This window comes from Salvelinus alpinus, chromosome 31 (assembly GCF_045679555.1).
Source record: "Salvelinus alpinus chromosome 31, SLU_Salpinus.1, whole genome shotgun sequence".
Lineage (NCBI taxonomy): Eukaryota > Metazoa > Chordata > Actinopteri > Salmoniformes > Salmonidae > Salvelinus > Salvelinus alpinus.
In genome coordinates, this window is record NC_092116.1 from 18,545,919 (window position 1) to 18,572,838 (window position 26,920).

The window sequence follows — 26,920 nt, forward strand, 5'->3', positions numbered from 1 at the left end:
CAGTGTCTCGAAATACCTGGGTGTGGTGATTCGGTATTTCAGTGCTAAAAAAAGAACCGTTGTGTCCACATTTCTCGGGCTGGTTGAATTGGAGGGGGACGATGCCAGATCAATAGCAAAGGCGGTAGTTGAGTTTCTTGAGAAGCGTAACCTTAAAAAAGAGAATCTTCAGGGTATTGGCACTGATAATGCGTCCGTGATGACTGTGGTGCACAATGGGATGCACAAGATTTTAAAGGAAGAATGTGCATTGCCCAATTTGGTACTCATCCGCTGTGTGTGCCATTCTTTATAATTGGCTGTCAGTGCAGCATCCAAAGAAACCATCCCTGGGAGTGTTGAGTACTTAATGAGGGAAACCTACAACTGATTTTCAATTTCCCCAAAAAGGCGCAAGGAGTACAAAGCAGTGTATGCCACCATTAATTGTGGCCAGAAACCCCTGCAGATCACCAAAGTGTGTGCCACACGTTGGCTATCGATTGAGCCTGCGGTAACTCGTATATTGAGCCAGTGGGAAGAACTGAAACTCCACTTTGAGGTGAAACTCCACTTCCAAGGCCAGTGAGCGTTGCTACATGGCGGATGTGCTCCACGCCATGTACATGGACAAGACCAATTATGTCTACCTGACATTCTTGAAATCAATCCTGTCCGACGTACAAGTTGCAGTGAAGTCATTTGAGAGAGAGCAAACAGATCCTGTCAAGCTTTTGGACAATCTGGTACACCTCTTAACATCAATTTGCAGCAGAGTAGTCAACCCTATGGCAAAAATTGATGTCCTGAAGGATGCCATTGATGGACATCTCAGTCCATCACCATACTTTGGGTACCTTTTCGAGAGCACGGTGTACCAACTCAGTCTTGCGCCAGAGGACAAAAAGGTCATTCGGAGACGGTGCATCAACTACATTGTTGCTTTAAGCAAGGAACTGCAAGCAAGACTCCCAGACAACCTTGAAAGCCTTGTGAAACATGGCCTTGTTCAGTGTTAAGTAAACGCTAAAGCATAATAAAGGCACCACTGAAATTATTAAAGTAGCTGAGCTACTGGAATACCAGCCCCAAACAATTGATAAAATTGTTTCCCAATGGAGAAACATCCATCTGTTTAGGTGGGACTCAACTGAAAATACAGTCGAGTTTTGGAGTGAAGTGAATAACTACACGGACTCTTCCGGGTCAAATCCATTTGAAGAACTGTGCAAAGCTGCACTCGCTGCCCTCTCCATGCCACACTCAAATGCGGAGGTTGAACGGCTGTTCAGCCAAATGAGTGTGGTCAAGTCAAAGTTAAGAAATAGAATGTCACTGCACACTCTCAACTCCATACTCCTGGTGCGGTATGGACTGAAGCTGGCTGGTGATACCTGTTACCAGCATAAACCAAGTGAAGTTCTGCAGCAGTTTGGCATACAGCTTTAAGGCCACTCCATCCTCTACTGCTGGTTCCAGCTCTGTGACAATGCAGTTGGACAGTGAAGATGAAGAGGATTTCCTTGCCAATCTATGATTCATAATATTTACAGTACGTATGCAAGGAGTGGACTTTCTGTAACTGGCGGAGACACACAGCTGATGGTGGCAGTGTGTACTGCAGTGTGTCTGAGAACAGTGGCAATATCTGGAGGAAAAAATTGAACAGCTAGCCAGCCAAGCAGCACAACAACCTGGAGAGAGCTGGAGAGAGATGCCTAGCGCGCACATAATTATTTTTGTTAAGTTGCTTGTTCAATAAGATAGCATATATTCCTTGTTATTAGCTTGTACCTATAATTGTTGATCAGTTAGTTAGCATGTTAACTACCAATACACTGCTTAAAACTATAATTGTTCCGAATGTGTAGGTATACTAGTTGAAAAGAAAAGAAATAAAATGTAATTGTTCAATAATGTGTAATTGTTTAATAATTTAATGTGTTGTGTTTAAAAATGAAAATATCTGATCATATAAAATGTGTTGTGTTTATATTACTTTAACAAATATAAATATATGATAATAAACAAACAAATCTAAACTAACAAATGTCAAATCATATTTTTCGAAGAGATGGCTAGTCAATTTGAGTAACGTTATTGTGTATTCTACATAATGATTCAGGTTTACGTTTACGTAATGACGTCATCGCGCAATGACATCACAACGTAATTTAGCTACTTTTAGCAACAAACCGACCTGCCTCTAGCAACTTCCCCTGAAAATTAGTTGGCAACACTAACAGTCAGTTTCTTTCTTGATGTACCCAGAAGAAGTAGTTTCATAAATGCTTCAAGTGTAGCGTCAGGATGTTCCTCATTACACACATCATACCTACAAATATTTTTCACATCTTCGACCTAGGAATCATTGCAAAATCTATTGTATGATCGTTTATACACAATTTTAGGTCCAGTCTTTGGAACGTTGGTTTTTCTAGATATAACTATTATGATCACTACATCCCATGGGTGTGTATCTTGCTTTAGAGCAGATTTCTGCAACATTACTAAAGATCAATACACGTGGATGATTTAGTTCCTGTTCTGTTTGTAAATACCCAGGTAGGTTGAATGAACTTGAACCAGATTGCAGGCACTGGTTACAGTTTACTTTTGAGTGGGCAGTTTGCTGACAGGCTACCTACATTATGAGATTATTGTGGATAAGAGCGATACGCCCATTATTTGTATTTGTCAAACGGCAGCCAAGCATCGAACATGTCACTAGAATAAGACCCTCGATATTTTTGGAAAAGAACATCAAGCTAGCTCATCACCTTCGACATTCAACACCCTGTGGAGTTAATCATAATGTATTTAATCTCTAGCCTAATAACCTGAATGCTTTCCCGCGTCGTTATGGGAGGACCACACAACATATCATCATGTGACTATACGCTTACTTCGACATGATGGTTATTATATCAATATTTACGCATAAAGGCGTTTCCACCGCAATTTCTCGCATAATTAATTTTACCGACACAAAAAGATCCCACCATGTCCAACGAACAAATTGTCTGTCGGCATTTATACATTTGTACCGGCATTTCATGTTTCCATCAGCCAGGTCGTGACTTTTTTCACGAGTCATGTAGGCTAAATCATCCGCATGAAATGGTTGGATGGAGCCGTGGTTACTGTCACACATGACTGTAGGTTATACATAGGCTATGCTGGGAAGTCCCGCCTACACTTTTATTTGCTGGTCGGGATGTAATTTTTGGGCGGAAGGGTAGTCTATACATCTCACCTTCACATGCATGAAATAGCCTACAATAAAGTTATTATACGGAAGTATAATACAGATTCAGAGAAAGATCGAAAGAGAAAGTGAAACCTAAGGATGTTGAAAAAGAGTTCAGGGGATAATAGAGGGAGAGCACGTTGCCTTGCTCAGTCTTACAGACTACCTTCAGTGAGTGAACTAGCAGCTGAGAGACAGTGAGTGAAGAGAGCAACACGATGGCAACTCAACTGCAGAAGCCAGAGAAGCACTATGACCCCAGAGACACAACGCTCAAGTTTGTCAAGAGACCGGATGATATTAGTAAGATTTATTGTCAGATTAACTCATTAGACAATGGATTTTCACTCAAACCAGTAAGCCTAATGGAATCGTTATTCTGCATGAATGTTATTTTGTAATAATAGCTTTGGTTAAAAAAAAACAACGTTTCTCCCATTCCAGACAGCACAAACGTTAATAAATTGAATGAATTGTGGTTACAATTGGGCAATTCTTGAATTGCGGTGGTAAATGCTGTCCGTTGGCTTTGGCACCATGTAAAAACACTTCAAAATTACAAAAACATTCGTTTTATTTAACTGTTATTTAATAAGAAAACATGCATATCCATTATACTGCAATACATCTGTTTGTATCCATTGTAGAAACGACTGGGAGATAGCAAATTGGCTTGCCCCATGTTTTGGGGATTTAGAGATATCTATCTATTATTTTGAATGCTAGACAGTGAACAAAAGTATATAATATATTGTATAGATCAATTAAAACAAAGAAGGCTATTAAAACGTTATTTTAAGGTACACCTATTACATACTAATTTGTAGTTTATAGGTATGTAGGCCTATGTAAGCAGCTTATAAGGCCTTTATTATGGCTCATTAGCCATATGATAGGCCTTAAGTGATTTGTTATTCAAACATGATTAGTTATGTGGTACTGGCCAATCATTAACATAATTATTAGCCATAATGCATATTTATAGTTAATAAAGCACAAGTTACACAAGAAACAGACTCAATATGGGCCTAATAAGGGCATAGTACTTCAATATGTTTTACCTATACTGAAGTGTGACCACCATTTTACTTGCAGAAATGACCTCATTGGACAGAATGGGAAATATCTCCCCTCATTTTTAAAAATTGTACCTTAATTTGACTAGGCAAGTCAGTTAAGAACAAATTTTTATTTTCAATGACAGACTAATGGGTTGACTGCCTTGTTCAGGAGCAGAACACAGATTTGTACCTTGTCAGCTCAGGGATTCGATATTGCAACCTTTTGGTTACAGGTCCAACGCTCTAACCACTAGCCTACGCTGCCACCCAATGGTGTTCAAGCAAAAATGTTATGTAAACAACTAAAGTTCCATATACAGTTGAAGTCGGAAGTTTACATACACCTTAGCCAAATACATTTAAAATCAGTTTTTCACAATTCCTGACATTTAATTCTAGTCAAAATGCCTAGTTTTAGGTCAGTTAGGATCACCACTTATTTTAAGAATGTGAAATGTCAGAATAATAGTAGAGAGAATGATTTATTTCAGCTTTTATTCCTTTCATCAAATTCCCAGTGATTTATTTCAGATATTATTTCTTTCATCACATTCCCAGTGGGTCAGAAGTTTACATACACTCAATTAGTATTTGGAGCATTGCCTTTAAATTGCTTAACTTGGGTCAAATGTTTTGTGTAGCCTTCCACAAGCTTCCCACAATAAGTTCGGTGAATTTTGGCCCATTCCTCCTGACAGAGCTGGTGTAACTGAGTCAGGCTTGTAGGCCTCCTTGCTCACACACACTTTTTCAGTTCTGCCCACAAATGTTCTATAGGATTGAGGTCAGGGCTTTGTGATGGCCACTCCAATACCTTGACTTTGTTGTCCTTAAGCCATTTTGCCACAACTTTGGAAGTATGCTTGGGGTCATTGTCCATTTGGAAGACCCATTTGCGACCAAGCTTTAACTTCCTGACTGATGTCTTGAGATGTTGCTTCAATATATCCACATCATTTTCGTTCCTCATAATGTCATCTATTTTGTGAAGTGCACCAGTCCCTCCTGTAGCAGAGCACCCCCACAACATGATGCTGCCACCCCCATGCTTCACGGTTGGGATGGTGTTTTTCGGCTTGCAAGCCTCCTCCTTTTTCCTCCAAACATAACGATGGTCATTATGGCCAAACAGTTCTATTTTGTTTCATCAGACCAGAGGACATTTCTCCAAAAAGTACGATCTTTGTCCCCATGTGCAGTTGCAAACCGTAGTCTGGCTTTTTTATGGTGGTTTTGGAGCAGTGGCTTCTTCCTTGCTGAGCGCCCTTTCAGGTTATGTCGATATAGGACTCGTTTAACTGTGGATTATAGGTACCTTTTTACCTGTTTCCTCCAGCATCTTCACATAGTCCTTTGCTGTTGTTCTGGGATTGATTTGCACTTTTCGCACCAAAGTACGTTCATCTCTAGGAGACAGAACGCGTCTCCTTCCTGAGCGGTATGACGACTGCATGGTCCCATGGTGTTTATACTTGCGTACTATTGTTTGTACAGATGAACGTGGTACCTTCAGGCATTTGGATATTTCTCCCAAGGATGAACCAGACTTGTGGAGGTCTACAATTTTTTGTTCTGAGGTCTTGGCTGATTTCTTTTGATTTTCCCAGGATGTCAAGCAAAGAGGCAATGAGTTTGAAGGTATGCCTTGAAATACATCGACTGGTACACCTCCAATTGACTCAAATTATGTCAATTAGCCTATCAGAAACTTCTAAAGCCATGACATCATTTTCTGGAATTTTCCAAGCTGTTTAAAGGCACAGTCAACTTTGTGTATGTTAACTTCTGACCCACTGGAATTGTGATACAGTGAATTATAAGTGAAATAATCTGTCTGTAAACAATATTTGGAAAAATCACTTCTTTCATGAACAAAGTAGATTTCCTAACCGACTTGCCAAAACTATAGTTTGTTAATTAACAAGACATTTTTGGAGTGGTTGAAAAATTTGTTTGAAAGACTCCAACCTAATTTTATGTAAACTTCCAACTTCAACTGTACATGCTTCGTTTTAAAATGATGTCTCCAAGATGGCATAGCAGTCAGACGTCCTTTGTCCTCGTCTTGTCGTGTCCCGTGTATATATATATTTACATCTTTCTTCGCATATCTTTTATATATTTTCTTTTCCAAAAACTCAAATTCAAAACACTCTCCTGCAACCCGCCTCATCAATAAAATAAAAAGGTATTATTTACCTCAAATCTGAAATCCACAATAGAAGCTAGCCAGAAGCTAACCAGAAGCTAGCCAGAAGCTAACAAGAAGCTAGCCAGTTTACTGGCTAACGTTAGTATTCAGCTAACCACGGTTGGTGGTCATCAGCTATCCTTAAGCTCGAAAAGCTATCGCCAGTTTTGTACAATGCGACTCAGACCAGAACATACCGGACCTATTTTTCTCTTCATATCCCTGGATTTCAACCGCAAGCTCTGGACATTTACACCTGGATCTCGCAGCTAGCTAGCTGCTATCCGTGTGACTATTGGCTTACATCGATCCCGGAGCAAACATCAATTATTCCGGAGCTAGCCAGCTGAAGAGTTCCATCAGCCACTCCTGGGCTACAATCACCTATCCAGACCCGTTTTACTGCCGATGCGGAGCCCCACCGGGCCTTCACAATTGGACTACCGACGTTTTCTGCCCGAGGGAGTTATACAACTGGCCCCTCCGTCGCGACGTTACCTGAACGCCCATCTGCGGCCCGCTAATCGTTAGCTGTCTTATCGGCTGCTATCTGAATAGGTCTATCGGACAATTTTTCTTGGGTCACTATAACTATATCTATTTTGCCAATTGGATTGATCCCCTCTACCACAGTGAACCCCACTAATCTACCGACGGAAATGCACAAGGTGGCTAAAAACAGACCGCCATACTATGCTAGCTTGCTACCGATGGCCCGGCTAGCTGTCTGAATCACCGTTACCCCAACCAACCTCACTACTCACTGGACCCTTATAATTCACTCGACTAAGCATGCCTCTCCTTAATGTCAATATGCCTTGTCCATTGCTGTTCTGGCTAGTGTTTATTGGCTTATTTCACTGTAGAGCCTCTAGCCCTGCTCATTATACCTTATCCAACCTTTCAGTTCCTACACCCACACATGCGATGACATCACCTTGTTTCAATGATGTTTCTAGAGACAATATCTCTCTCCTCATCACTCAATACCTAGGTTTACCTCCACTGTATTCACATCCTACCATACCTTTGTCTGTACACTATACCTTGAAGCTATTTCATCGCCCCCGGAAACCTCCTTTTACTCTCTGTTCCGGACGTCCTAGACGACCAATTCTCATAGCTTTTAGCCGTACCCTTATCCTACTCCTCCTCTGTTCCTCTGGTGATGTAGAGGTGAATCCAGGCCCTGCAGTGCCTAGCTCCACTCCTATTCCCCAGGCGCTCTCTTTTAATGACTTCTGTAACCCCAATAGCCTTGGTTTCATGCATGTTAACATTAGAAGCCTCCTCCCTAAGTTTGTTTTATTCACTGCTCTAGCACACTCTGCCAAACCGGATGTTCTAGCCGTGTCTGAATCCTGGCTTAGGAAGACCACCAAAAATTCTTAAATCTCCATCCCTAACTACAACATTTTTAGACAAGATAGAATGGCCAAAGGGGGCGGTATTGCAATCTACTGCAGAGATAGCCTGCAGACTTCTGTCCTACTATCCAAGTCTGTTCCCAAACAATTTGACCTTCTACTTTTAGAAATCCACCTCTCTAAAAACAAGTCTCTCACCGTTGCCGCCTGCTATAGACCACCCTCTGCCCCCAGCTGTGCTCTGGACACCATATGTAAACTGATTGCCCCCCATCTATCTTCAGAGCTCGTGCTGCTAGGCGACCTAAACTGGAACATGCTTAACACCCCAGCCATCCTACAATCTAAGCTTGATGCCCTCAATCTCACACAAATTATCAATGAACCTACCAGGTACCACCCCAAAGCCTTAAACACGGGCACCCTCATAGATATCATCCTAACCAACTTGCCCTCTAAATACACCTCTGCTGTTTTCAACCAAGACCTCAGCGATCACTGCCTCATTGCCTGCATCCGTAATGGGTCAGCGGTCAAACGACCTCTACTCATCACTGTCAAACGCTCCCTGAAACACTTCAGCGAGCAGGCCTTTCTAATCGACCTGGCCGGGGTATCCTGGAAGGATATTGACCTCATCCCGTCAGTAGAGGATGCCTGTTTTTTTTTAAATGCCTTCCTCACCATCTTAAATAAGCATGCCCCATTCAAGAAATGTAGAACCAGGAACAGATATAGCCCTTGGTTCTCTCCAGACCTGACTGCCCTTAACCAACACAAAAACATCCTATGGCATTCTGCATTAGCATCAAACAGCCCCCGTGATATGCAACTTTTCAGGGAAGTTAGAAACCAATATACACAGGCAGTTAGAAAAGCCAAGGCTAGCTTTTTCAGGCAGAAATTTGCTTCCTGCAACACAAACTAAAAAATGTTCTGGGACACTGTAAAGTCCATGGAGAATAACAACACCTCCTCCCAGCTGCCCACTGCACTGAGGATAGGAAACACTTTCACCACCGATAAATCCACTATAATTACGAATTTCAATAAGCATTTTTCTACGGCTGGCCATGCTTTCCACCTGGCTACCCCTATCTCGGTCAACAGCACTGCACCCCCCACAGCAACTCGCCCAAGCCTTCCCCATTTCTCCTTCTCCCAAATCCAGTCAGCTGATATTCTGAAAGAGCTGCAAAATCTGGACCCCTACAAATCAGCCGGGCTAGACAATCTGGACTCTTTCTTTCTAAAATTATCTGCCGAAAATGTTGCAACCCCTATTACTAGCCTGTTCAACCTCTCGTGTCATCTGAGATTCCCAAAGATCGGAAAGCAGCTGCGGTCATACCTCTCTTCAAAGGGGGGGAAGCTCTTGACCCAAACTACTACAGACCTATTTCTATCCTTCCCTGCCTTTCTAAGGTCTTCGAAAGTTAAGTCAACAAACAGATTACCGACCATTTAGAATCCCACCATACCTTCTCCGCTATGCAATCTGGTTTCAGAGCTGGTCATGGGTGCACCTCAGCCACTCTCAAGGTCCTAAACGATATCTTAACCACCATCGATAAGAACAATACTGTGCAGCCGTATTCATTGACCTGGCCAAGGCTTTCGACTCTGTCAATCACCACATCCTCATCGGCAGACTCGATAGCCTTGGTTTCTCAAATAATTGCCTCGCCTGGTTCACCAACTACTTCTCAGATAGAGTTCAGTGCGTCAAATCGGAGGGCCTGTTGTACGGGCCTCTGGCAGTCTCTATGGGGGTGCCAAAGGGTTCAATTCTTGGACCGACTCTCTTCTCTGTATATATCAATGATGTCGCTCTTGCTGCCGGTGAGTCTCTGATCCACCTCTACGCAGACGACACCATTCTGTATACTTCTGGCCCTTCTTTGGATTCTGTGTTAACAACCCTCCAGACGAGCTTCAATACCATACAACTCTCCTTCCGTGGCCTCCAATTGCTCTTAAATACAAGTAAAACTAAATGCATGCTCTTCAACCAATCGCTGCCTGCACCCGCCCGTCCAACATCACTACTCTGGACAGTTCTGACTTGGAATATGTGGACAACTACAGATACCTAGGTGTCTGGTTAGACTGTAAACTCTCCTTCCAGACTCACATCAAACATCTCCAATTCAAAGTTAAATCTAGAATTGTCTTCCTATTTCGCAACAAATCATCCTTCACTCATGCTGCCATACATACCCTTGTAAAACTGACCATCCTACCGATCCTCGACTTCGGCGATGTCATTTACAAAATATCCTCCAATACCCTACTCAATCAATTGGATGCAGTCTATCACAGTGCCATTCGTTTTGTCACCAAAGCCCCATATACTACCCACTACTGCGACCTGTACGCTCTCGTTGGCTGGCCCTCGCTTCATACTCGTCGCCAAACCCACTTGCTCCAGGTCATCTACAAGACCCTACTAGGTAAAGTCCCCCCTTATCTCAGCTCGCTGGTCACCATAGCAGCACCCACCTGTAGCACGCGCTACAGCAGGTATATCTCTCTGGTCACCCCCAAAACCAATTCTTCCTTTGGCCGACTCTCCTTCCAGTTCTCTGCTGCCAATGACTGGAACGAACTACAAAAATCTCTGAAACTGGAAACACTTATCTCCCTCACTAGCTTTAAGCACCAGCTGTCAGAGCAGCTCACAGATTACTGCACCTGTACATAGTCCATCTATAATTTAGCCCAAACAACTACCTCTCCCCCTACTGTATTTATTTATTTAGCTCCTTTTCTCACCATTATTTCTATCTCTACTTTGCACATTCTTCCACTGCATATCTACCATTCCAGTGTTTAACTTGCTATATTGTATTTACTTCGCCACCATGGCCTTTTTTTGCCTTTACCTCCCTTATCTCACCTCATTTGCTCACATTGTATATAGACTTATTTTTCTACTGTGTTATTGACTGTATGTTTGTTTTACTCCATGTGTAACTCTGTGTTGTTGTATGTGTCGAACTGCTTTGCTTTATCTTGGCCAGGTCGCAATTGTAAATGAGAACTTGTTCTCAACTTGCCTACCTGGTTAAATAAAGGTGAAATAAAAATAAATAAATAAAAATGTCTGAGTGATGGAGTGGGCCCCTGGCTAAAAAACAAGAAAATGGTGCAGTCGGTTTGCTTTTTGAAATGATTCATACTTTCAGTTTTGATACTTAGGTATATTTTAGAAATTACATTTACTTTTGATACTTAAGTATATTTAAAACCAAATACTTTTAGGCATTTACTCAAGTAGTTTTTTACTAGGTGACTTTCACTTGAGTAATTTTCTATTGAGGAATATTTACTTTCACTTAAGTATGACAATTGGGTACTCTTTCCACCACTGCTTGCTGTTAATTCATTTAAATCAAGGGAAATTACATTTTGAGCAAAATTATAAATCATATCACTTTCATAAATTTGTTTTAAAGAATTGACTACCTTTTGTGGCATCCATTTCAGAAAATGCAAGTGTACCTAATATGTCTCATGTTGCCATCATTGGTGTTACTACTCTCCTACTGGTGACACAATGTTATTGTAATGGTTAAAATTATTTAAAGCCATTAGGCAACCATATTAGTTGATTGAGAATGGGAAGATGTACCCAAATATATTTAAATAAATAAATAAATATATATAAAAAATTATGTCATGCCCAAATGCCACCATATCTCAAGAACGACCCAATTATAATATCTTGCATAGTATGTGCTTGGGTGCTTTTATTTAACAGCCATTGCACAATGACAACTATTTTTTTCCTAATAGTTAAAAGGTGTCAGGTTGAAGGAGAATGTGACATAAAAAATGAAGAAGTTTTGGCATAACAGCCCTTACAGACAATTGAATCACAATATTGTTCATGTAAAATCATTTTCTGATCAAATGTCTTTTGATGTCTCAGCCGGCGATGATTACCCTGAAATTCTGAAAGCAGAGATGTCCTGTGGTCACGCAGTCACACCTGAGTCACTGACAGAATGGTGTCGCATGCTGCTCAACCAGGTAGGCTACACAAAATGTTTTCAGACATTTCATATTACAAACATTCTCAAAATATAAAAGTGGCTAAAAACCTCCTATTCAGAAAACCCACTAGGATATAGACGGGTGAGGTGTTTACCAACACGGGTTATAGGCTGGGTTTTTGTACAGAACTTTGTGACATCAGCTGATGTAAGAAGGGCTTTATAAATACATTTGATTTGAAAGCCGGTGTGCATGCAATCACAAATAAAAACAGTTGGCTTACAAACAAAGGATTATTAACAACATGTAAGCTAATTTTGTCTGCAAATGTTAATTGAAAACGTTTGCCCAGTAAGCACTGTTTGTCTTTCAAATACATTGTTACAGTTGTTGGTTAGCTTGCTTGCTAACCCTAGCCATATTAGTTTTAGTTACCCAGAGGCCCAACAGGACGTTACTTCAGGAAAATCCTAGCGAAGCAAACTTGACAGACCATGCTTGGGTTTGGGAAGTCAATGAGAGAAGTGAAAAATGAATCCTTAGTTGTTTATTTTCTCAAATTCTAAAGGCACAACCTAGATTTGAACCAATATCTAGAGCTGAACATGTTATTACTCCAACCTCGGGAAAGTGACAAAGGATGTGTTCGTAAATTCACAATGGCAATCTACTCCGATATCAGAGCACTCTGGTTTTAGAGTGCCAGAGCGCAGAATAATTTATGAATTTGTTAATGCCCAAAACTCAGTTCTTATGACAGATGTCAGTAAACGTCGGAAAAAATAACTACATAAATATTTTGCCAGTAACACAGATACAAACAGGAACCCTCTTGATAACATGAAAACAGGCTGTGTTCCAAAATGCATACTGTGTTCAATCTAGAGCGTATACTGAGTATGGTAGTCAACTGTCATTCTTCAAGTACGATTCCAAACATAAGAACGCGAAAAGGCACGTATGTACATGGTTAACCGGAAGTTTCATAAGCATACTTGGGAGGTCTGGAAACCAAACCACGCGTAGGAGCATACTTTTTCATTCCCTTCGCCGGGGAGGCTATCCCATAACACCTAGCAATGCAGCGGAAATTCCCAAAACTTCAGAATTAAGGGTGTACTGAGGTCCTCACATATTCCAGTCTGTGCTAGCAAAACAGTCCTGTAGCGTAGCATCTGTGTCATCTGACCACTTCCGTATTGAGCGAATCACTGGTACTTCCTGCTTTAGTTTTTGCTTTTAAGCAGGAATCAGGAGGATAGAATTATGGTCAGATTTGCCAAATGGAGGGCGGGGAGAGCTTTGTATGCATCTCTGTGTGTGGAGTAAAGGTTTCCTCTTGTTGCACCTGTGGTAGAAATTAAGTAAAACGGATTTAAATGTGCCTGCATTAAAGTCCACGGCCACTAGAAGTACCACTTCTGGATGAGCATTTTCTTGTTTGCTCATGGCCTTAATCAGCTGGTTGAGTACGGTCTTAGTGCCAGCATCGGTTTGTGGTAAATAGACAGCTACGAATAATATAGATGAGAACTCTCTTGCTAGATAGTGTGGTCTACATCTTATCATAAGGTACTCTACTTCAGGCAGCCAGGACACGGTGAAACATAAGATATTACAGCATTTAATGTCCCGTTGGTAGTATAATCTTGATCCTAGGTCATCCATTTTATTTTACAATAATTGCAAGTTTGCCAATAGAACAGATGGCAATGGGAGTTCATTCATTAGCCTATGAATTCTCAGAAGGCAGCCCGACCTCCGCCCCCTTTTTCTCTGTCTTTTCTTCATGCAAATGACGTGGATTTGGGCCCATCCCCGTGAAAGCAGTATATCCTTTGCATCGGACATGTTAAAGAAAAATTATTATTCCAGTTCGAGGTAAGTAATCGCGGTTCTGATTCCCAGAAGTTATTTTTGGTCATAAGAGACGATAGCAGCAACATTATGTACAAAATAAGTAAAAAATAAGTGACAAATAACGCGAAAAAACTAACAAAATAGCACAGCACAGGTTAGGAGGACGTAAAACATCAGCCATCCCTTCCGGCGCCATTCTATTCTATTCTTTATGTCGCTCACTTGTGGATGCTAAAATGTTTATTCTATTCTGCTCAGCCATTTACTTTGTTTGTATTTTTATCTTTTATTATTCCTTGTTGCATTGTTGAGAAGGAACCTGTAAGTAAGCATTTTGTTGGACCTATACATACGACTAATAAGACTTTTGTTATGTTCCCCAGCAAGAAAACACAAAATTGTCACTCAAACATAAGGGGGAACTAACGAAGAGTCACTGACAACAAACAAAACGAAACAGGAGGGTTTTGTTTTGGAGGGTTTTTGGAGGGTTTTAGTAGGGTTCATTGTCCTGCTGGAAGACCCATGACCTTCGATGGAGACCCAGGTTTCAGACACTGGATCCGACATTGCGCTCCAAAATGCCTTGGTATTCTCCTGATTTCATGATGTCATGCACATGTAACCTCCTTTCATTCAGTTGGCGATGGATGGTGCGAGTTGAAACTGTCATACCTTGTATCTGAAGGTCAGCTTGAATATGAGTAGCAGTTGATCGAGGTGCTTTCTCCACCATTCAAACAATCTTTTGCTGCAATCTTCCATCAAGTTCTCTCTTGCAGCCACGTCCATACAGGAACATCAAGGTCTCTGGAGATGGACTTGTAGCCATGAGATTGTCCATGCTTGGCTACAACCTTGTGGTTGGTCTCCTCAGATAATTCTCTGGTTTTCTTTCTTTTTTCCATGCTCACTGCGGTACACACAGTGACACAAAACAGGAGAATGAGTCCTTTTCTCTATTTAAACTGGTTTAATTAGTGTTTCTTATAATGCAGGCACCTGCGACTCAATTCCAAAGTAAAGGAGAATCACCTGCTTAAAATCGAATCATTTCTAACTACTTCAAGAAGGTGGCAATAATATTGTCTGGGCCATTTTAGGATTTCTTTGTGGAATAAGCTAACATTTAGTAAATAATTCCGATTTTTTTCTCCGTTTTGTTCAACTGCAAACCAAAGACATACATATGTGGATACCAAAATAATTTTAAATTTCAACAAATATTTGTTTTTATATGCATAAATATAATTAGAAGGCCTTCTCCTTTATAATATGCCAGTATTTGTTTTCTATCCAATGCATTTAGCTTACATTAGGATTAAGTAGTCTAAGCCTTCTAATCTAGTTGTATTGCATCATATCACCTATCAATATTTGTTATCATTACATTTTTACATTTAAGTCATTTAGCAGACGCTCTTATCCAGAGCGACTTACAAATTGGTGCATTCACCTTATGATATCCAGTGGAACAACCACTTTACAATAGTGCATCTAACTCTTTTAAGGGGGGGGGGGGTTAGAAGGATTACTTTATCCTATCCTAGGTATTCCTTAAAGAGGTGGGGTTTCAGGTGTCTCCGGAAGGTGGTGATTGACTCCGCTGACCTGGCGTCGTGAGGGAGTTTGTTCCACCATTGGGGTGCCAGAGCAGCGAACAGTTTTGACTGGGCTGAGCGGGAACTGTACTTCCTCAGAGGTAGGGAGGCGAGCAGGCCAGAGGTGGATGAACGCAGTGCCCTTGTTTGGGTGTAGGGCCTGATCAGAGCCTGAAGGTACGGAGGTGCCGTTCCCCTCACAGCTCCGTAGGCAAGCACCATGGTCTTGTAGCGGATGCGAGCTTCAACTGGAAGCCAGTGGAGAGAGCGGAGGAGCGGGGTGACGTGAGAGAACTTGGGAAAGTTGAACACCAGACGGGCTGCGGCGTTCTGGATGAGTTGTAGGGGTTTAATGGCACAGGCAGGGAGCCCAGCCAACAGCGAGTTGCAGTAATCCAGACGGGAGATGACAAGTGCCTGGATTAGGACCTGCGCCGCTTCCTGCGTGAGGCAGGGTCGTACTCTGCGAATGTTGTAGAGCATGAACCTACAGGAACGGGTCACCGCCTTGATGTTAGTTGAGAACGACAGGGTGTTGTCCAGGATCACGCCAAGGTTCTTAGCACTCTGGGAGGAGGACACAATGGAGTTGTCAACCGTGATGGCGAGATCATGGAACGGGCAGTCCTTCCCCGGGAGGAAGAGCAGCTCCGTCTTGCCGAGGTTCAGCTTGAGGTGGTGATCCGTCATCCACACTGATATGTCTGCCAGACATGCAGAGATGCGATTCACCACCTGGTTATCAGAGGGGGGAAAGGAGAAGATTAATTGTGTGTCGTCTGCATAGCAATGATAGGAGAGACCATGTGAGGATATGACAGAGCCAAGTGACTTATCAATGCATAAGGTGAATATAAAATTAAACTAAACTACAGTATCTTGAACATCAGTGTCATTTAATAATGCATAGTTTTGCATTAGTGTATGAATGCATAGTTGTATGAATTTGCACTACACAACCTGAAGATCACTGACATCATTTTAACTTGTATTTTTCTGAATTCCCAGTTGTCTTGAAAGCACCATTATCCCCTATCTCCAGTGACCAGAACCTTACCTATATGACAAGTTACTACACGTTTTTTTGATTTCACAGACAGACCACTTATGGTGCTTTCAGGACATCTGGGAACTCTGAAAAATACGAGGTCAAATCATGACGTCAGTGATCTTAAGGTTGAAAAGTTGGAGCTTGAGAAAGAGTTCCTGAGTTCCCGAGTTGGAACTCCGAGTTTGTTGATCGTTCAAAAATATTTTGCCCAGTCAGAGCAAATTTTTTTCCCCAAGTTCTCAGTTGTCTTGAACACACTGAAGTCGGAAGTCTGAGATTTCTGAGTTTCTAGTTCCGAGTTCACAGTTCTGTTGTTTGCTGTTGATATGTACATCAACAACAACAAGATCAACAACTAATGCCAACCAAAGTGAGATGAACTAAAAACGAGGGAACACTGGGAAAACCCTCTCAAACTTTTTCAGCTAGCTAGTTGGCCGTAAGAATTACACTGATAAACGATGGAGAATAGTAGCCTGCTCATCTTTCTGTAGTTCGCTTCTTAATGCGCGCTTGTCCCAACCCATGTTTTGACAACTGAACGGGAACTTGACCGCCTGCCAAATACATTTGATTGACAACTAAGAGATATGCTAACTGTGAATAACAGTCATTCAAGTTCAGCATAGCTAGCTACAGTTGAAGTAGCCACTGTATCACAATTCCAGTGGGTCAGAAGTTTACATACACTAAGTTGACTGTGCCTTTAAACAGCTTGGAAAATTCCAGAAAATGATATCATGGCTTTAGAAGCTTCTGATAGGCTAATTGGCATCATTTGAGTCAATTGGAGGTGTACCTTGTGGTGGCTTTTTTCAGCATTACCAAATGAGGAGAGTTACAAACTTCACACACCAATCAGAGTTATACTTAAATTACATCTTTAATAATAATAAGAGCTTTGCAATAGCAATTTGACTTTCAATGATGCGCCATCTCTAATGAACCATTGAAAGTACCAACAGAAAAGTACAAAGATCTTTTATAGATACACACCTCTCAACTTACATGACGAACAACAGATACATAGAATGGTCACAAGGTTAAGATTTGTATGAAAGATATCTATAAAACATAGCAGACAGCAACTGCTGTGTCAACAGATTTCATTGTAAAGACCAGTTGATAATGGAATTTATATGCTTCAATTAATGATTAGAATATTCCACCCTGAAACCATATAATTGTATGAAATTGATTAGAATCATAAAAGTATTATTAATGATGTGTGTAGTTTTAGTCAGTAAAATTATAATAAATGATGAGTGTAGGTTTAGTCAGAATTAGGGTAAAACAATATATCTGTACAATATGTCTTTATAGTATCTTAAACACAGACTGTCTGAGCAAAATCCGGTGCCGACCTTGCTAGGGGCCTCTGAGAGATTTGGGAGAGGGCAGGGAGGACTTCTCACGGTCGCCCTAATCTTTGTCGGCTGGGTAGTGATACAGTATGTGCATAGGATACCTACTGTTTGTGTGTGAATGTAAGTGCTTAAGGAGCCAGTATTAAATTAATGGTTTTGTACAACAGACTAGCGCTCTCGTGAATAAACATTTTGACTATCGTAGCTGGGCCTCCGTCTGTTTCATTCAACCAGAATCTTACAAATTCTGGCTTGCAGACTGAGTAGTTTAATTGAAATGGTTTATGAACATTGAGAACATAATTCTCGTAACAATTTGGTCCTTCGAGAGCCGGATTCCAATACCTGTCCCCGCCGTCTGAAGGTACCACGCCGAAAACCGTGCACGAGCGGGTCGTTGACCCGTAAATTAAAGACCTGTCCCCTGACATTGGGGTTCTATAACAGGCCGGTATATATCTAAGGTCGGCAGAGACGGTGACGGAATCTAACCCACATTGCTTTTCCCAGTCTATGAGACGAAGGTCAGTAAACCTTTATTCACGAATTTGGGGAATTGACGCTCGGGCTACATTCAGAAAAATATTTGATTGTTTTTGCATAGTTTAGGTGTTGATTTTAAAAATCCCACAGGGCATTCTTACCTGGTGACCTATTTTTGGAATTTTGTGTAGAGAACCCTGATATAGGTAGTATTCTAGGCAATTGGAAAATAGGAATTGGGTGTAGAGCCATCTAGGCAGCTGGAGAAGGGGGTCCGTAATGACCCCAGGTATCTGTGGCCACTTCCAATGTAAACTATCTAATGTTGAGACCTAACCGTTAAATTGGTCAATATACATTAGTCGATCTAACATACTAAGATCTAACAGTAATTGATCTAGAGTGATATGAGCAGGAAGGGGAGAGTCAGATCTTCGCACATCTAAGTCTGATTATCCAACGAAGAAGGGAAGCCTAATATAGTGGAGTGAGAAACGAGATATTAACGTCAAAAGAACAAGGAACAACAGAAAAATAGGCTGCTGACTAGGGATTTATGTCCCCTGGAAAATAGCTTACAGGTTGTTTACAGGTGAGACCTAATGTCTGATCGAAAGACACCTCTATAGATAAAGTTTCAAGAAAGGAAAAACACACATAGATTGTGCAGGATAACAACTATAGTAATTGGATAACGGTAAAAAGCACATACATAGATCATAGAAATACATACACATAGATTTTGAGAATAAGCATAGTAACTACAAAGTTTACTAACAATGGGCAGTAAATCCTCTAAGGGAATCCCGGAATTAACGGGAGATGAGAAATATATGCAGGGAAAAGCTAAGAGAGATAATAATAAGATAATATTTTGGCCTGAAATGGAGGAAAAAGTATGAATGTGACGGACGTTTAAATATAGAAAAACTGGAATCAATGATTAAACAAATAAATAGGGTTTGTGGGGACAAGGTAGAAGAGCAACGGACAGAAGGGCTCGACACCACTCGTATTTGGCTGGCTGAAGCTAGAGAAAGAGCGGAGGGGGCAAAGAAAAAGGGAGCTACTAAGGAGGAAGAATTAGGTAGCCAGGAGCAGACAGAGAGGACTCCCACGTCTCCCACAGAGACATCACCTAAACCCAAATTATACCCGTCCCTGGCAGACCAGGGGGAGAGGGAAAATCCAGATGACGAGGTGGTGGTAATGAAACGGAGGCAGCCGCATCAGGTGCCGCCCGTCCCGTTACCCCCTCCCCCATATGCTGGTCCTCAGGGAGCTGAGGGAGGAAGAGAGAAAGGAGGACAGGATTTAGCAAACTTATTGAGAAAGTGGATAGAGGTAGAGAAAGTTGAGAAAAGTGGATAGAGACAGTCAAAAGAAAAGAAAAAAAAGAAAAGAAAGGATAGATGCTTTAACTGTCACAAACCGGGTCATTTTCCTAGAGATTGTGAGGCACCGTGTAAACACTGCAATAAAGTAGGCCATAATCACCGAGTGTAAACAGAGAGAACAGGTTGAGTCAGAGCATCTGACAGTAACTATCAGGGTAATTGTAGACAAACATAAAGGAGGCCTTAAGGGGAAGGGACCTAAGAGAGAAGGGAAAAATGGACAGGATCAGACGACAGAAAATGTTTCAATTGTGATGAGACAGGACATTTTGCCCGGGAGTGTAAGGCTCCCTGTAAACATTGTGACCGAGTAGGACACAACCACCGAAATTGCAAACATAAAGGGAAGGACAGGCGCGACAATCGGGAGAGGAAGAGAGAGGCAGAGACAACGAGAGCGAGATTAATGAGAATCCTCGCTGGGGAAGCGCTTGGACCTTTAAATTAGGGCTATTTTCTGGGAATTGTCTCGGTAGTACGTGCCTGAGTTTACGACTACAGACAATTATAATAATAGGGTTATTTGCGTCTCTGTCATTTCAATAGTGTTGATGGTCCAGCGGTAGAATTCTTGCCTACAATGCGGGAGACTCGGGTTAGTATCCCAGCCTATGCACCAATAGACTTAAATTCAACTATTGATATTTTTTGCCTGGAAAGATACGGTTGTTGGTGTTTGTTTAAGATATAAACTGAACGTTTTAATAGCTTGTCTAGGTTAAATTGAAAGACTAATTCATTCTAAATAATAGCGAGGCAATTTCGATGTAATACGTTGTCTTGCCTAAATGGTCTGCTGGAATAACCTATTGAGAATGGAGTCGTATTTAAATTACTGAATCATAGAAGAGACAGTTACCTAAATCTAATGAATTCTAAATAATAGCGGAGAGATAATTGCGATAGAGTTGTGCCTACCGAAATGTGTTTTTATTCTTATGGATTGACTGAAGTAGGTTATACATTTTGGCGATTTACATATTACTTTTAAGTCTGGGACAATTCATAAGGGTGAAGCCGAAAGAGAAGGGAAAGGTGTAGATTGGTTAGGTAACACCAGGGAATTGGAACAGGAAGTTAAGATATTCTAACATTATAATTGGTTTCCATTACGTGGAACAATGTCAGGTCAGTAAAGTGGATTTCAGGTTGAGTTAATTTTATTTTGCAGGGACAGGGCAGATTAATCACAGTTGTGTGTGTCTAATGGCAGGGTATCCCTATCAAGCATTTCGAGAGACTGTTTGCAGACAGACTGAATGGGTTTTACATATAACCATTGAGGAAATGTAAAACTAATGATTGGAAGGAGTACAATGGAATGATCATTAGGTTTTGCTTGTAGTCAACGTTTGGGTTTCTGAATCGGGGTAGTATAATGAATGCTGACCAGGTGGTTTTTCTGGGAAAAGGAGTGCTTCATTGTCTTTCTTTGGAATGTTTTCTGGGGGCTGTAATCTTGAAGGGAGCGAGTGTGATAAAAGCATGTTTCTACCAAATTGAAAAGGCCTGGAAATGTTTTGTTTGTTTAGAACCTGGGGGTTGCCTTTGGGTTTGAGGACATTACCATTTTTCATAGAGACACGATATCTTAAAGGGGTACACACACATATGGAATATTAGAAGTTTTATTTTCTGAGTATTAATTAAACACGTGAATTCTTTAGATAAAGGGAATGTTCTGGGAAGCTGGGATACAAATGTAGAAAATGTTTGATGGTTTTTCTTTAATTTGTCTAATATAGTAAGAAACACGACTGTAAAAGGGTGGTATGACTTCTGACCTCTATCATGGTTTTCCTTTGTGGTCTGATCAGCCTCATGGGAGGGCCATTTGGATAATGAATTTAAGGTCATTTGTGATACTGATTTTAAGGTCCTTTATGTAATTGATAATTATGAACGAGTTTATAGTTTTTTGACATATTTGTAATTTGAACCAATGAGAAGATAGAAATGGCATAGCCTTGGATTAATGGTAGACTTATGTTAAGCATTTAGAACCTAATCCAAGCCAACAGGACAGGGATATATGACATCTGTGGTGATTCAGGATCATTGAGACCATCGAGATAACCTTAATCAAACTATGTAATAACCTTAGAGATTGCCACCACAGACAGGTGAGACAGTGAGACATTTAGTCATTGACATTTAGTCAATATTTGGAAACAACCCATATTTGATACTGACTGTTATAAGAAAGAGCGACAGACAGATAGAAGGAAGGGCAGACGGAGAAGCCCTCCCCGCACTGCTGAGACCTTGATGGTTGGGGAGTAGCATGAGAAGAGAAGATAGAAGTGACACAGAATGGGTAGATAACAGTTACTGAGTAGAGACAAAAGGGGAATGAAAGCTTAGTTGGTTTCAGGAACTAAGGTGTTAGACACCGAACCATTGCCTAGAAATTATTGTGCACAACAGGCCGAAATAGTAGCATTGACTAGTGTCTGCGAAATAAGAAAGGTGAGAAAGGTTACTATTTACACAGACAAGCACATAGGCATTTAAAACCATACAAAGCAGCACAGATACATCTTAAAGAAGATAAGACACTTGACAGAGAATTGTTACAGGATAGCCATGAACGAACGCCCCAGAAAGAATTGGACATGTGGAAAATGAAAGGGACGATCCTACAAGATAATGTCAGACATAAGGATAATTTACAGTACTAATCAAAGGACCTTGTGAAGATGCTGGAGGAAACAGGTGCAAAAGTATCAATATCCACAGTAAAACGAGTCCTATATCGACATAACCTGAGAGGCCCCTCAGCAAGGAAGAAGCCACTGCTCCGAAAACACCATAAAAAAGCCAGACTACGGTTTGCAACTGCACATGGGGACAAAGATTGTACTTTTTGGAGAAATGTCCTCTGGTCTGATGAAACAAAAATAGAACTGTTTGGCCATAATGACCATCGTTATGTTTGGAGGAAAAAGGGGGAGGCTGTCAAGCCAAAGAACACCATCCCAACCGTGAAGCACAGGGGTGGCAACATCATGTTATGGGGGTGCTTTGCTGCAGGAGGTTCTGGTGCACTTCACAAAATAGATGGCATCATGAGGTAGGAAAATGATGTACAGTGGGGAGAACAAGTATTTGATACACTGCCGATTTTGCAGGTTTTCCTACTTACAAAGCATGTAGAGGTCTGTCATTTTTATCATAGGTACACTTCAACTGTGAGAGACGGAATCTAAAACAAAAGTCCAGAAAATCACATTGTATGATTTTTAAGTAATTAATTTGCATTTTATTGCATGACATAAGTATTTGATCACCTACCAACCAGTAAGAATTCCGGCTCTCACAGACCTGTTAGTTTTTCTTTAAGAAGCCCTCCTGTTCTCCACTCATTACCTGTATTAACTGCACCTGTTTGAACTCGTTACCTGTATAAAAGACACCTGTCCACACACTCAATCAAACAGACTCCAACCTCTCCACAATGGCCAAGACCAGAGAGCTGTGTAAGGACATCAGGGATAAATTGTAGACCTGTACAAGGCTGGGATGGGCTACAGGACAATAGGCAAGCAGCTTGATGAGAAGGCAACAACTGTTGGCACAATTATTAGAAAATGGAAGAAGTTCAAGATGACGGTCAATCACCCTCGGTCTGGGGCTCCATGCAAGATCTCACCTCGTGGGGCATCAATGATCATGAGGAATGTGAGGGATCAGCCCAGAACTACACGGCAGGACCTGGTCAATGACCTGAAGAGAGCTGGGACCACAGTCTCAAAGAAAACCATTAGTAACACACTACGCCGTCATGGATTAAAATCCTGCAGCGCACGCAAGGTCCCCCTGCTCAAGCCAGCGCATGTCCAGGCCCGTCTGAAGTTTGCCAATGACCATCTGGATGATCCAGAGGAGGAATGGGAGAAGGTCATGTGGTCTGATGAGACAAAAATAGAGCTTTTTGCTCTAAACTCCACTCGCCGTGTTTGGAGGAATAGAAGGATGAGTACAACCCCAAGAACACCATCCCAACCGTGAAGCATGGAGGTGGAAACATCATTCTTTGGGGATGCTTTTCTGCAAAGGGGACAGGACGACTGCACCGTATTGAGGGGAGGATGGATGGGGCCATGTATCGCGAGATCTACACCAACAACCTCCTTCCCTCAGTAAGAGCATTGAAGATGGGTCGTGGCTGGGTCTTCCAGCATGACAACGACCCGAAACACACAGCCAGGGCAACTAAGGAGTGGCTCCGTAAGAAGCATCTCAAGGTCCTGGAGTGGCCTAGCCAGTCTCCAGACCTGAACCCAATAGAAAATCTTTGGAGGGAGCCGAAAGTCCGTATTGCCCAGCGACAGCCCCGAAACCTGAAGGATCTGGAGAAGGTCTGTATGGAGGAGTGGGCCAAAATCCCTGCTGCAGTGTGTGCAAACCTGGTCAAGAACTACAGGAAACGTATGATCTCTGTAATTGCAAACTAAGGTTTCTGTACCAAATATTAAGTTCTGCTTTTCTGATGTATCAAATACTTATGTCATGCAATAAAATGCAAATTAATTACTTAAAAATCATACAATGTGATTTTCTGGATTTTTGTTTTAGATTCCGTCTCTCACAGTTGAAGTGTACCTATGATAAAAATTACAGACCTCTACATGCTTTGTAAGTAGGAAAACCTGCAAAATCATCAGTGTATCAAATACTTGTTCTCCCCACTGTATATATATTGAAGCAACATCTCAAGACATCAGTCAAGAAGTTAAAGCCTGGTCGCAAATGGGTCTTCCAAATGGACAATGACCCTAAGAATACTTCCGAAGCTGTGGCAAAATTGCTTACGGACAACAAAGTCAAGGTATTGGAGTGGCCATCACAAAGCCCTGACCTCAATCATATAGAACATTTGTGGGCAGAACTGAAAAAGCGTGTGCGAGCAAGGAGGCCTACAAACCTGACTCAGTTACACCAGCTCTGTCAAGGGGAATGGGCCAAAATTCACCCAACTTATTGTGGGAAGCTTGTGGAAGGCTACCCTAAACGTTTGATCGAAGTTAAACAATTTAAAGGCAATGCTACCAAATACTAATTGAGTGTATGTAAACTTCTCACCCACTGGGAATGTGATGAAAGAAATAAAAGCTGAAATAAATCATTCTCTCTACTATTATTCTGACTTTTCACATTCTTAAAATAAAGTGGTGATCCTAAATGACCTAAAACAGGGAATTTTTACTTGGATTACATGTCAGGAGTTGTGAAGAACTGAGTTTAAATGTATTTGGCTAAGGTGTATGTAAACTTCCGGCTTCAACTGTATAGTGTACTTGTTCACTCATAAGCAGAGTTTCTTACCATAAAAATATGTGCTTCAAATTAAAAACAACTCCAAGTGTATTTTGAATGAATATATATTCAAGTTATTTAAGTTATAATTAAAGCGATTGAAATCCAAGTACAGTTTTAATGAGTGTGTTTAAGTTTAATGATAGTGAACATATGATATACTTAGACTGAATTAAAAAAAATTGAAAATACACTTTTAAGAAGTGTATTTAAGGTTGATGATATGATATTTATAGTAGTCTAAAAGACATAAAAACCATGAATTTAAAGTACACTTTTAATAAGTGTGTTGAATTGTAATGATAGTATATTTATAGTATATTTAATATATACTAGAAAAGTACATCTCATATTTGACGTATATTGTTTAAAAAAATATATTTAAAAGAAAATATATATATTTTCAAAAAATCACGTTGGACATTAATGCAGGAAATAATGAATGTAATAAATGTATAATAAAAGTGAATGCTGGAATTTAACAATTAACTACGCAAATTAGCTAAACCTGTGTGCATTAAGGAAATAGACGCCTGGCTCAAATAGAAGCCTGTCTCTAATAAGGGCCTGTTGTGTCCAGTGATTTAGGCAAATACACTCCCAGGCTATTAAATGAAGTTTTACCACATTTTCATGAATTTGACGATTTCATCTTGAATCCCGTTTAAAACCGTATGGGAAAGGATACGGAAGTAAAGCGGAAGGAGTCATCACTTTCACAGCGAATTGTTCTTCAAGCTGAATTCCTAGAGTATTTCTAGAGTAACTAAAATAGCTTTTTGTATTCCCAGAAAAAGTTCAAGTTCACTTGTCCTGCTACTGACAAACATGGGAAAGAATGTGGTACGGAGTGGACTTACCAAGAGGTGCGTAAGAAGGCTCTTCTGACCAGCGAGGAGATACACGAATTTGAGGAGACATTGGCGTATTTATTTTCACTCCAAAACTCTTCTGAATACAAACCAGTGAGTGTTAATTTATTCAAATGCATTCAGCTGTCAATGAAAAGTGACTATCACTTTTCCCAGCACTATTTACAAGGCTGCTATACTGCAGGAGCAATCCCATTTTGCTTAATAATGTCAACAACCTCTTTTCTTACCCATACCCAACCAAGTGCCCTGGCTGCAGGTCAAATGTTTCTAGAAGCAGCCCCTCCAACCTGTGTGTCCACTGCATAATGTGCTCAGCAGAAAAAGGCCAGCTCTACGAGTTCTGCTGGCAGTGCCTACGGCAGTGGAAAGGTTCAAGACCACGCTCTGACCGCTGTGACAATGATGGCTGCACCAATTCAGCCCGGGAACTGCTAAAGAACTGCACTACCATCTCATTTACTAAGGTGGCGGGGGTCACCAGCTGTCCTTCTGTACGTGCCTGTCCCACCTGTGGCGCGCTGACTACGCATGATCAGACTAAATGTAAGAATATAACCTGTGTAAATTGCAAGAAAGAGTTCTGCTTTGTTTGCCTTAAGCTCTCATCTGAGTGCAGCAACAAGGATAACGGGTGGTTCAAACCCTGCTCTGATGGTGTGGCTCCTAGACAGACCTCTATACCCTCCTGGAGTGGCAAGTAAAGATTTTATCACTCTCCTTCCTCAAGATGTCACCTGATAAATAACCTTACACTGATTCTCACAATGGCACACAGAAGTGAACATGTATTAACACATAAATGGCAATGTAACCGCCAATCTATACATCTATGAACACATTATAATTATGTCCCCCTCAACCTGCATATGTTTATGGATATCAATGCCATTGTTGTCTACAAGGCAAACATTTTCTTAGTGTCTGTATAATCATAATTGTAATGTCAGTATTGTTCAGTAGTCCTCTTCTAACTAATATTGTGAGTTTATTCCCTTTATTAATGACAAAGAAAACTATTTCAATAAAGCTTATGTCTTACATCAAATGATGTGTTTATGTCTGATTATTTGTTAACATTGTTTACTACAGATCTAGTAACTTCCCATTGGGTACAAGAACA

At 41.0% G+C, this 26,920-nt stretch overlaps 1 protein-coding gene across 1 annotated transcript; it reads left to right on the forward strand.

The window, feature by feature from the left end:
- Positions 1-3,165: 3,165 nt before the first annotated feature.
- Positions 3,166-26,845, forward strand: LOC139561194 (E3 ubiquitin-protein ligase RNF19A-like). The gene is made up of 4 exons (XM_071378140.1): positions 3,166-3,532; positions 11,783-11,883; positions 25,717-25,890; positions 26,043-26,845. Exons 1-4 carry the CDS (start codon positions 3,448-3,450, stop codon positions 26,499-26,501), a joined length of 819 nt encoding a protein of 272 aa, XP_071234241.1. The 5' UTR covers positions 3,166-3,447; the 3' UTR covers positions 26,502-26,845.
- Positions 26,846-26,920: the final 75 nt, after the last annotated feature.

Bases quoted from the DNA above. Each gene is read 5' to 3' on its own strand.
- LOC139561194 (XM_071378140.1), top strand. From the start codon at position 3,448: ATGGCAACTCAACTGCAGAAGCCAGAGAAGCACTATGACCCCAGAGAC. The intron at 3,533-11,782 runs GTAAGATTTATT...TTGATGTCTCAG, and splicing joins CAAGAGACCGGATGATATTA to CCGGCGATGATTACCCTGAA. The intron at 11,884-25,716 runs GTAGGCTACACA...TTGTATTCCCAG, and splicing joins GTCGCATGCTGCTCAACCAG to AAAAAGTTCAAGTTCACTTG.